General features: G+C 42.3%; 2 protein-coding genes across 2 annotated transcripts; both read left to right on the top strand.

The window, feature by feature from the left end:
* Positions 1–915: 915 nt before the first annotated feature.
* Positions 916–2760, top strand: LOC141714533 (uncharacterized). Its single transcript, XM_074518048.1, has 3 exons — positions 916–1017; positions 1242–2128; positions 2175–2760. The coding sequence occupies exons 1-3, from the start codon at positions 916–918 to the stop codon at positions 2758–2760; spliced, it is 1575 nt and encodes a 524-aa protein (XP_074374149.1).
* A 2225-nt stretch (positions 2761–4985) lies between these two features.
* LOC141714532 (uncharacterized) lies at positions 4986–5801 on the top strand. The gene has a single exon (XM_074518047.1). The coding sequence runs from the start codon at positions 4986–4988 to the stop codon at positions 5799–5801; it is 816 nt and encodes a 271-aa protein (XP_074374148.1).
* Positions 5802–11751: the final 5950 nt, after the last annotated feature.

The following is an 11751-nucleotide window of genomic DNA, read 5'->3' as shown; positions in this document are numbered from 1 at the left end:
TCGCTTCACAAGAGATTAACAACCTATCTTATATGTTTGCGACGCACATAAGACGAATAAGTGCAACCTATGCTAGATATCATACAATCATCACATATTAAGGTATTAAACAACTAACTAAAGAATTCCATAGTAAATCCGTTACGACCCCATGATCATGATTAGCCCATGATAGAACTCATCGTCACCATGGGTTCATATGAAAACATGATAATAACACACAGGAATAACTAATAAAAATACTTATTAAAACCAGAGTACGTCACAAGAGTAATAAGGTTCAAAGTAAAGAAAACTAGCATCCACTGATACAACGAATAAAAGAATCACAAGAAAACTATGCTTCCTCTTCTTCGTTGCGATGTGCTAAAACGGTCTTCTTCCTTCTCTCCTTACTCCTTGATTGATACCACGATTCATATGTGAAATGTCTCTGAAAACTACTTATATAGAAGCCCCACAAGACCCAGCCATCTCAGAAGTCAGAAGTCCAACAGAAATAGAACTCTAAAAAATCAGTATTTTAATTCACCCCCCTGAGCGGCCGCCTAGCAATCTTGAGCGGGCGCCCAGCTTCCTAAGCGGCCGCTCAGCCAGGCTGAGCGGGCGCCCAACACCTTTCTGGAAAAATGCTTATTTTGCTCCCATTTTCTGCTGCATTCTGCTCCTAACTTCCCACTTGCAATGCTAAGCACATACCTAGGCTTATTCTTGATGAAATCTCCCCTTAAACATAATTAATACCCTTAAATGCACAAACACTAGAAAAACACATCAAATACACAAAATACTTGATTTTAAGACATCAATTCAAGCCATTAATTCAAGCCATTATAAGACGTTCTAAGTGGTATAAAATGCCACTTATCACAACGCGTGTGCCCCTGAATTCCCATGAGAATCAGGAGCGGCACCATGATCATTAGAGAGCTCCTCCTCGCGGATCGGTGGACCGGTATGGTCGAGGATATGGAAGTTACCGTTGGAGGAGACCCTAATGGAGATGAAGAGGTGGAGGTAGATATTTAGATGGATAGTTCCGCAATAACTATCATGGCTGCAGGAATACCCGCTGGTATAACCGAGCAGAAAGCGATAACTATGCCGAATACGAGGATCAAATGGATGTGTAAAATAATAATCACGAGGTGGCTTGAGGCCGCAGACGAGGTCAAGGGGAAAACCTTGGGGGAGATCAAGGTCGAAACCTAGAAGTGATTGTGATACCTGAAGATGCTCAGAACACTAACCAACAACAAGCTCCTCCAGGTGAAAATCAGGCAGAAGTACCTCCACCTCAGCCCCAAGGTCCACAGCCACACATGCAAACTATCCCAGGTGTGGGAATCTTCAATGTGGATGATCTGAAAAGGCTTCTTAACCACTTGGAAGGCAGAGTAACGGCCATGGCCGAAATTCCTTCTCCATTCTCTGTGGCAGTAAGAGAGGCGCAGTTGCCGGCTAGATACCGCAACACTACTAGCGATCTCCGTTTCCATGGAAGCTCAGACCCTGTGGAATTCTTGGGCCGATTAAATATAGAGATGGACATGTATCAAGTACCACACTTGGCTAGATGTTGGCTCTTGGCGGAGACGTTTAGAGAAAGCGCCCAACAATGGTTTCAGAAGCTCGGACCGGGAGTAATCACTTCCTGGGAACAGATGAAGACCCTGTTCCTAACCATGTTCCAAGCTGCTTTGAGGTATGGTCCCTCTGTTACAACTCTAGCCAACGTTAAGCAAAGGGAAAATGAAAGCTTGACATCCTACTTTAAAAGATTCAACGTTGAGTCCACCAGCGTAAGAGGGGCTTTGGACGAAGTTTTGAAAAGCTTTTTGATAGCAGGACTAAGGGTCGGCTCAGATTTCTGGAAGCATTTACAAGGAAAAGACCCGGCCACTCTAGCGGATGTCTTTGCTTTGGCAGAATCATTTAAAGCTATAGAGCAGTCTCTAGTAGAGGTACAACCAACTTCGCAAGCGAGTCAGAGAAGCAAAGCAAGGAAAAAAGACATATCTCCAAGCCCAAGGTATAGAAGGAGTAGTCGAAGCCCAAATCGGGTAAATGCCATGACCACAAGGAGGGAATGGAGCCCTCCCTCGAGCTATGACTACAGAACAAGCAGGTATATGCCTTTAGCCATGTCTATTGAACATATCTTTAAGGTAAAGAAGAATAGAGGGCGGTTTAGAAAACCCGAGGCTCTATCGGCAACTAAAGGATGAGATCGAAACACTTATCAATGAAGGATATCTTGGTGAATGGGTGGTTAAGAAAGTAAGGAGGCATAAGGATAGCGCTGACAAAGTAAAGGAAGAAGGAGGTCGAGCCCTTCGAGGGTCGAACAATGAAGCTTTAGAGGAAAATAAGTTCGTCAGGGATGGCAGCATCCAAGCAATCTACGGAGGAGATCCTGGAATGAAATGTAGTAACAGAGCCTTGGCAAGGTATGCAAGTGAAGCCCAGTTCAGACCTCTAACCGACATTCATAAGGTGGAAACTCGGCCACCCAAAGTATTCAAGGGTGAGTCCATGGACATCACCTTCAGAGAAGCAAATTCCCGGTGGGTACATCACCCTCACAACGACGTACTAGTCATTTCCATCCATATCGGGATCAAGAATATCCATAGAGCCTTCGTAGATAATGGAAGCTCGTCAAACATCCTTTACTACAACACCTTTAAGAAGATGGGGCTACTTGATCGGGATATATCGGGAGAAGATTCTTGGGTCTATGGTTTCTCTGGCGCATGAGTTAGAGTCATGGGATCGATTCGATTGCCGTGTACCCTGGGGGAAAGTCCGCTATCCCTAACAAAGATGCTCAAGTTCAAGGTACTAAATTAGGAGTCATCCCACAACGTGCTGCTAGGATGAGCTTTTCTTAGGAAAATGAGGGTCATCACTTCGATCCACCACCTTACCATCAAGTTTCCAACCTCAAATGGTGTGGGCAGCATAAAGGGCTCTCAATATGACTCTAGGGAATGCTAAAGGCAAGCTATGAGGGGCTTTAGGAGAAAAGATACCCACAATGAAGATGCATCGGACGATGAGCGAGAGAAAAGCATCGAACAGCCGATCGAGGAAATTCGAGTCCATTACTATGTTGAGCAAGAAAATGAGTGCCCCATTGAATTACCTCCAGCAATGTTGTTTTTAGAGGACACAATCAGGATTGAAATGTTGGAGGAAGAAGAGCCCCCAAATGATATAGTCCAAGCAGATTTCAACGGGGAACGGATCGAAGGAAGGTCTGATATTTTACAAAGTCTTGGGTGAGATGTGTATAAGGTAGATGGCCCTTTCTCTGAGGGTGCGCCCTTATCGTCGGAAAATTCAAAAGAAGTTGATGCCCCTGTGCTACAGGGCGCGCCTTCTAAAGAAGTTGATGCTCCTCTCCAAGAGGATGCGCCTTCTTCGCAAAATAACGAGGATCATAATCAGCTCGATTTAGATCCACAAATACCAATGCCAACGGAAAAGATGGGGCCAACAGAAGACACAATTGAAATCCCAGTTGATGAAAAAGATCCAAATAAAATTCTGAGAATTGGATCTAAGTTAGCACCAAGATTAACAGAAGGGCTTTTAATATTTCTCTTGGAAAACCTTGATGTATTTGCGTGGAACCATTTTGATATGATGGGAATTGACCCGGAAGTTATGTGCCATTGTTTGAATATTGAACCTAAGCATAAGGGGATCAGGCAAAAGAGGAGGGCCGTGAGTGGAGAAAGGGCAGTAGCCTTGGCAGAAGAAGTGGATAGACTCTTGGATGTCGGACTAATCAGGGAATCTTTTTACCCAGATTGGCTGGCAAATCCGGTGTTAGTGAAAAAACCTAACGGCAAGTGGAGAACATATGTGGACTTCACCGATCTGAACAAAACATGCCCAAATGATAGCTTCCTTTTGCCAAGAATTGACTAGTTGGTCGATGCCACGGCATGATATGCCTTTCTAAGTTTCATGAATGCATACTCCGGGTATAATCAAATTCCCATGTATGAGCCTGACCAAGAGCACATCTCTTTTATTACTGATAGAGGGCTCTATTGCTACATTGGGATGCTGTTTGGTCTGATTAACGCTGGGGCCACTTATCAAAGATTGGTAAACAAAATGTTTAAGAAGCATATTGGGAAGATTATGGAGGTATATGTGGATGATATGCTTGTAAAATCTAAATGGGCGAAAGACCACATAGCAGACCGAGCTGAGATTTGGCGTATTTGGGAAAATATAGGATGAAGCTGAATCCTCAGAAGTGTGTATTTGGCGTGGAATCAGGAAAATTCTTGGGATTCATGGTTAACCACCGAGGGATTGAGGCGAACCCGGCAAAAATTAAGGCTTTGTTGGACATGAAATCTCTCACCAGCGTTAAGCAAGTGCAAAGCCTGATGGGAAGGATTGCGGCTTTGAATCGATTTATCTCAAAGTCATTGGATAGGTGCAAGGAATTCTTTAAGGCAATCAAATGTATGGGTAAAGATTTCATGTGGACCTTTGATTGTGAAAAGGCATTTTTAAAAATCAAAGAGCAATTGGGAAATCCTCCTATGTTGGCCAATCCAGAAGAGGGGGAAACGTTGATTCTTTACTTGGCAGTTTTGGAATACTCCATCAGCGCGATGTTAGTAAAGGAGGAAGCGTACCACCAATCACCCGTGTACTATGTGAGCAAAAGGTTGCTAGATGCAGAGACTAGATATACCAGCATGGAGAAATTGGTGTACACCCTTATCCTTGCGGCACGAAAGTTAAGACCGTATTTCCTAGCTCACCGAATAGAGGTTCGCACCGTTTATCCACTCTGGTATATTCTGCATAAACTTGAATCGTCGGGAAGAATGTTAAAGTGGGCAATAGAGCTGGGATAATTCGATTTGGAATATTGTCCTCGAACGACAATCAAGGGACAGGCGTTGGCTGATTTCATACTTGAGTTCGACTCTGAAGTAGACAGTAAGGCTATGGTATTGGCAGAACCTTCCTCACAAGGAAATCTTCCTGTTGACGTGAGAGAAGAGTTCACACACCCTTGGTGGATCTTGCATGTTTATGGGGTTGTAAATAATAATGGAGCAGGTGCCAGGATTGTCTTAATCACCCCGGAAGGGCATCGTCTGATGAGTGCCATTCACTTAAAATTTTATTTCACTAACAATGATGCTGAGTATGAAGCATTGATCAATGGCTTGAAAATAGCTCTGAAAGTGGGGGTCGTGAATTTGATTACTCGGAGTGACTCTGAGTTAGTCATAAACCAAGTCAACGGAGGTTTCCAAGCTCGAGGACCTCAGACAGAGTTATATATGAGATGTGCGCAGCGTCTACTGGAAAAGTTTGGAAGTGCTAGGCTAGAAGGTGTGCCAAGGGAAGAAAATAGTAATGCAGATGCCTTGGCAAAGATGGGGTCGCAAATGGACAGCATCCAACTTGGACAAATTCCTTTGAGAATCCAAGAAATCCCAAGTATTCCAGAAGTAGGGGTGTTCCAGACACAAGAGATCCCGCGAGAAAATTGGATGACCCCCATTCATAACTATATTCGAATGGGAGCTTTGTCAGAAGACAAGTTACAGGCTCGACGCCTTTGTTACCAGGATGCGAAGTACGTTAAATATGATAAGGTATTGTATAAGAGAGGGTTTAAACAACCACTGTTACGCTGCGTGGACTTGGAAGAAGGGAATTATATCCTCAGGGAGGTGCACAAAGGAATTTACGGCAATCACTCGGAGGGTGGTTCGTTGGCATTAAAAGTCCTGAGACAAGGATATTACTAGCCAACTATGAAAGAAGATGCCTTTAAGTTTGTTCGGGCTTGTGACCGTTGCCAGCGATTCTCTAATTATTCGAATGTCCCGGCAACATCTATTACTTCATTGGCAAGTCCTTGGCCTTTTTCCATGTGGGGGATTGATCTCATTGGAGAATTTCCCAAAGCCAAGGTAGGTGTGAAATATGCCGTGGTGGATGTTGATTATTTTACTAAATGGGCGGAAACCATGCCACTAGCCACGATCATAAAAAAGAAAATAAAAGACTTTTTTTTCAACTCCATAGTCTGCGGGTTCGGTATTCCATACAAACTCATCTCAGACAATGGAAAGCAGTTTGACAGTAAAGAGCTAAGGAAGATTTGTGAAGACTTGAACATCAAGAAAGATTTGCCGCGGTCTATCACTAGTAAAGCAATGGCCAGACATAAGCCATTAATAAAATCAATAAGCACACTTTAACGATTAACCTGGAATAAAAGAAGGGAGATTGGCCAGAGGAGATGCCCATGGTCCTTTGGTCTTACAACACAACTCCTAGATCAACCACAGGAGAGTCCCCATTTTTGCTGACTTATGGGTATCAGGCTATGGTTCCCGTGGAAGTAGGAGCCGGATCCCTACGAAGGGACTTGTTTATTGAGGAAGATGCAGAAGTTAACCAAAGGCTCTACTTGGATTTGCTGGACAAATCCAGAATGAACTCTCAATTGAAGCTTGCTACATATCAGCAGAGAATTGCAAGGTATTTTAATAAGAAGGTAAAGTCCGTGCCATACAAGGTGGAAGATCTTGTGTTGCAAAAAGTCATGCCGAACACCAAAATAGCTCAGCATGGGGTGCTTGGATCTAACTGGGAGGGACCATACAAGGTCAAGGCTATATACTTTGGAAGGGAACCTATCGCTTGGAAGATTTGGATGGCAAGCTTATTCCCCGGGCTTGGAATGAGGAGCATCTATGGAAGTACTATCACTAGGGTGTGGTTTTGGCCCCCTTATTTCTATGATTAATTCCTATGTAATAGACTAGTAGCAAATAAATTCCTCCTAGCCTAGGGGTAGAATACATGACTACGAACCTGGGAACTAGCAGAAGGATAAAATTTTCAAATAATTTCCTCACAGAGCATAGTAGCCATGGGACTGGTGTAATTTTTACACTAGAGCGCATTATCAATAAAAAGAAAAGTTGATTCAAATTGCTTTGGTTGCTTGGCATATAAACTGTAAGAAAAACTTAGGACGCGCCCTAATAACAAAGTCCATAATATGGAAAAAGTTATTTATGATACATTAACAGAATAATTTCATGATATAGTATGATAGCGAAACTCCGTTGCTGTACTAGGAGATATGGCCTCTAAGCCAGAAGCTATAAAATCTGCTATCTAAGAAAATGCCTAAAAAACCAGAGCTACGCCCTATGGTAAGGCACGCCCGGTTAAAAAATTGTTAACTCGTGGATGCAAAAACACGCCTCTATAAAAGGACGCGCCTCAAAATATGGCACACTTAGCAAATCTCGTCAAAAGAATAAAGGTGTGTGGATGTTTGAAAAAAAACTAAGGCAAAAAATCTAAACGAAACAAGGCGTGCCCTAAAGGTAGAAGCGTCTTGATAGTTTTACCCTTGGAGGTAATGTTTTACAAATAAATCTTATTCATCAAGGCGCGCCATTAATTTGGTAAATAGAAAGATTGTGCAGAAGAACTACTTGATAAGAAAAATAAAGATAAATGAAACTGAACGATAGTCATAATGCATATAAAAGAGTAGCTAAGAATATAGTCATACAATTTTGCACATCAAAAGAGGGATGGCTCCTCAAAGTATTAGAAGACTTAGTTCAGATAAACATGATAATAAATTAGGGTGCGCCCTGATTTTCAACGGTTGGAGGGATGGATTGAAGAGGAATTGATGGGTCAACCTCAGGCGTGTCCTTCTAAGGCTCATCTTTAGGCGCGCCCTCAGATTCCTCTAAACCAAGCTCCACCCTTTTCGCTCGGATCTCCTTGGAAAATTCCCTCTTAAATTCAGCCATTTCAGCTACGGTCTCTTGACCAAACTTCTCAAAGGTGTACTCAAGATCGTTCACCATGAACCCAGTCCTGTAAAAATGAAAACCATCGGCGAAAGCATCATTTGTTATGATCCTCCTCTCCTCCAACCAACCATTCCTCTTTTGGTCTTCAAGGTACTCAACCCTCACTTTGACTTCAGCCAACTCCTGGTGAAGAGATTCGGCTTTCTTGTTGGCTATTTCAAGCTGAGAGGTTGAGTTTGCCACTTCACCCTTAAGGAAAGAGATTTCAGAATCTTTGGCTTTTTATATCCTTGGCATGGAGGTGGTCTTTGTCCTTCAGGGTATTTTGCAAAATATTGTTGTCGCCTTGTAACCTTTCAAGGCGCGCCTTCTCCTCAAGAAGTTTGTCCACTACTTGGTTAGAGTGGATGAATAGCTGGAAGGAAGCTTTGATAGAGGCTCTGGTGGCATCTTTTAAGCTCATGGCTTGCCACTGCTTCACCTCTTCATCTGTAACATGAAGGGAGCATAGCGGGCCAAAACAGTTCAAGGCAGCAGAAGATCCTGAAGGCGCACCTTTCGTCCTTGACCTTTTGGGCGTGCTTTGCCTTTCAGTTAAATCAATCACTGATTTTCTTGGGACAAGAGTAAGAGAAGGAGTGGAAGCTTGGGCCTTGGGGGCATCTTTCTTTTTCTTGCGCTTGGGCTTGTCGCTTGGACGCGCCCTGAATGAATTAGGAATCCTTGGGGGAGCCATTTCTGCATAAAACATATGACAAACATCAGTCAAAAGATAACAAGATGGCGCGCGAAGTAATAAAGACGCGCCTAAATAAGTCTTGAAATAAAAGTTCAGGATAATTTAAGAGATGCGGAGAAGCAGCAAGTAAAGATAAAAAGCAGATATAAAGTGCATAATATAAATGTATAATTAAAGAAAATAAGATAGCAGCAATAAGAGAAAAGTATAAGGCGCCCATATAGAGGGCGCGCCTTGAGCAAGAAATATAAGGTCGATAATATAATATGTCATACAAGGAGTGAAACTGACAAGAAGTTTAATAAAAAACGAAGTATTTCTGTAAGTGATAAGGACGTGCCATAAATGGTCAAACCTGAAGGGAGCTCGCCTTGAAGGGAGTTGTCCTCTACTTCTTCCTCTTCTTCCTCGGCTTCTTCATCGCTGTCTAAATCCATGGCACGAGAACCAGGAACACCTTTTCTAAATCTTATGAATTTACATCTTATCCCCACCTGGTCGAAAGGATTTCGACCCTCATAAGGTTGATCCTAGTGACCAAAGTTTTTAGGTTCCATCTCTCAGTGGCTACTCTAAGCAAAGCTTCAGCCCGCCTTCAAGTTCTTTCACCACTCATTTGTCTAAAATAAAGAGAGAAGAAGGCTATAAGAACCAAGAAAGGAATTACAAGCAGAAAGAAGATAAGGGAGGGCGCGCCCTTACTTGGAAATATGTTGAATCGAATCCTTATCCTAGGAACGTCATACAAGTAGAAAAAATTCTCTTTTCAGCCCTTCTCGTGGCTAAGTTTCCCAGAAGAGAACCCTTTTTTGTTGTGCTGTTTATTAGCCACCAGGTAATAGTATCCATGGTCAGACTTCCTTAAACCAAAAAAATGGCTTACTTCGGCCATTATGGGTTGAGAAAAACCCAAGTCTGTGTAAAGGATGAACAAAGCAAGAATGAACTTGTAGCTATTGGGAGAAAGTTGGAGTGGAGCTACATCATAAAGCTCAATCACCTCCCTAAAGAAAGGGTGCAAAGGCGCGCCCACTCCTAATGAAACCAACTTAGGACTAGTTACCATTCTGGGAATCCTGAAATTCCTTCCATAATTAAAAATATGGGGCCGCATCATGCTAAGAGGGCGCGCCCAGATACCCTCCATATCATAGTACTCCATAAGCCACCCTAACTGTTCATTTGAGCAGACTGAGGGGAGTCCAACACAGAATAGCTTTCCATGCTTTTTCCTGAAATGCTTCTTCATAGCTTTGTTGCATGGCTCGAATTCATTCCAATCAAAGTCCAACTCACTGTCAAAAACTTCCCACTGTTGGAAAGGGATGGGAGAAGGCTCATGGGTAGTAGAGAACTGGAGGGTGTCCTCATCAAAAAAATTTCTCTCATCACGGAGAGGCGAGATGTTTTCTTCAGACGCACCCTCATATTTTTGGGAAAAGGGCGCGCCCTGAGATTGTTGTGGAGAAGGACTTACAGAAATAGCCTTATAGGGAACCTTAGAGGGCCCTGCCCCGATATTCACACCAATTTCGACGCCCCTATACCTATCGGCGTTCAAGCTTTCCAACCAATCATCGTCATCTAACTCTGTGCTGATAAGGGCTAGGGATCTCTCTTTCTGGATCAACTTCTGTTTTCCTCTCCTTTGGCTTAAAGTAACGTGGTCCTGGGAGTCATCTGATGATTCTGCCATAATATTACTAACTTTGAATTCTTCAACAAGGCGCGTCTGTTTCTCCAAAAAGTGGGGAATTCTGTGTGCGTCTGGGATGTCCGGTTCGAAAGAGATAGGTGGAGGAGAGTAAATCCCTAGCATAGAGAAAATATCCTTGAAAGGATGAAAAGGTGAGGACGCGCCCTAATCTCAAGCTGTCAAGAAAAGCAAAAAATATTGAGGGCGCGCCTAATTTGAAAGAATGGAAGAAGACAGTATAGAGGAAACAAACAAGCAAATAATGAAGGGCCTGAGTATCCCCTGTATTGGGGATAGCCCATAATTAATAATTTTAAGGTGCGTCCTAGGCTGGGAAGGCGTGTCCTATCAAGGATGAGACCCATGTATTCTGATATAAAGGTTGAGCGCTAGGATGTGGGAAATGATTAAGATGGCGCGCCTTAAAACAGGGAGATGTAGGATCTAAGATCTAATGAAACTACTGATAATAAAGTGGGATGACGCGCCTCAGATAAATGGGAAGGCGTGCCTTAAACAGGTTTCGCGGTATATATGCTCTTAAATTAAAGAATAAATGGTTGGAATTCTCAGAGTAACCAATTTAAAAATTAAATTATATGATTTTGGATCTAAAACACAGAAATTAAAATATACGCACATATATACATACAAATACATACAACCAGAGAATGAACTACGAACAAGAAGACGAATAGATAATATAGCATGCACTGTGATTTACTTAGCGAAATTCAGAAATGTAAAAAGCTTTATGTACCTTTTTAGTTGAAGAAAGAGATTGGCCGGAAAAATTATAGGAATGATGGAGAACAAGGCCGGTTCTGAGCAGATGTCCTTTTCGCCGGAGTGGTGGTTTTTTTTTGGAGAAAAAGTAAAGTGAGAGAGAGAGAAGATAAAAGTAAGAAAGTAAAAAGTTACTTATATTTATAGCTGAAAAAGTGACAACTGTCAAAATAAATCACGTCAATCATGTCGGTCACGATTCCCGAGAAATAAGGGGAACCGTTTTAGAGCCGTTAGAAATTTTAGGTCGCGCCCTCTTGAAGGCACGCCTTATCTAATTATCACGGTGATTTAAAATTCTGAATAGAAAAAGATTGGAACTTTAAAAGACATGTCCTGCCTAAGGCGCGCCCTATAAGAAAGTGTTGACAAATGCTTGAGTTTATACAAATTTTGATGTGTGAAAAGTAAAAATTCCAATCCCATTTTTAATGACATATGAAATTTGGGTGGTAGTTTTTATGCCCAAAAATTAGTATAAACAATATTCAGATTAAGGCTAATAAAATAGTCAAAATAGAGGTAGAAATGCCTAAAATTAAGGAACAGAAAAGATGAATTTTCCTTATGAAAGGAAAGAAGGCGTGCCCTATATGGAATAATGAACGCGCCTTGAATTATGAATACTTAATGGAAAACTTACACCTGCAGAATGCTATGGCGCGCCCTGTTGATTATAAGAACAA

This window comes from Apium graveolens, chromosome 3 (genome assembly GCF_009905375.1).
Source record: "Apium graveolens cultivar Ventura chromosome 3, ASM990537v1, whole genome shotgun sequence".
Lineage (NCBI taxonomy): Eukaryota > Viridiplantae > Streptophyta > Magnoliopsida > Apiales > Apiaceae > Apium > Apium graveolens.
This window is presented reverse-complemented; position numbering and strand designations above follow the sequence as displayed.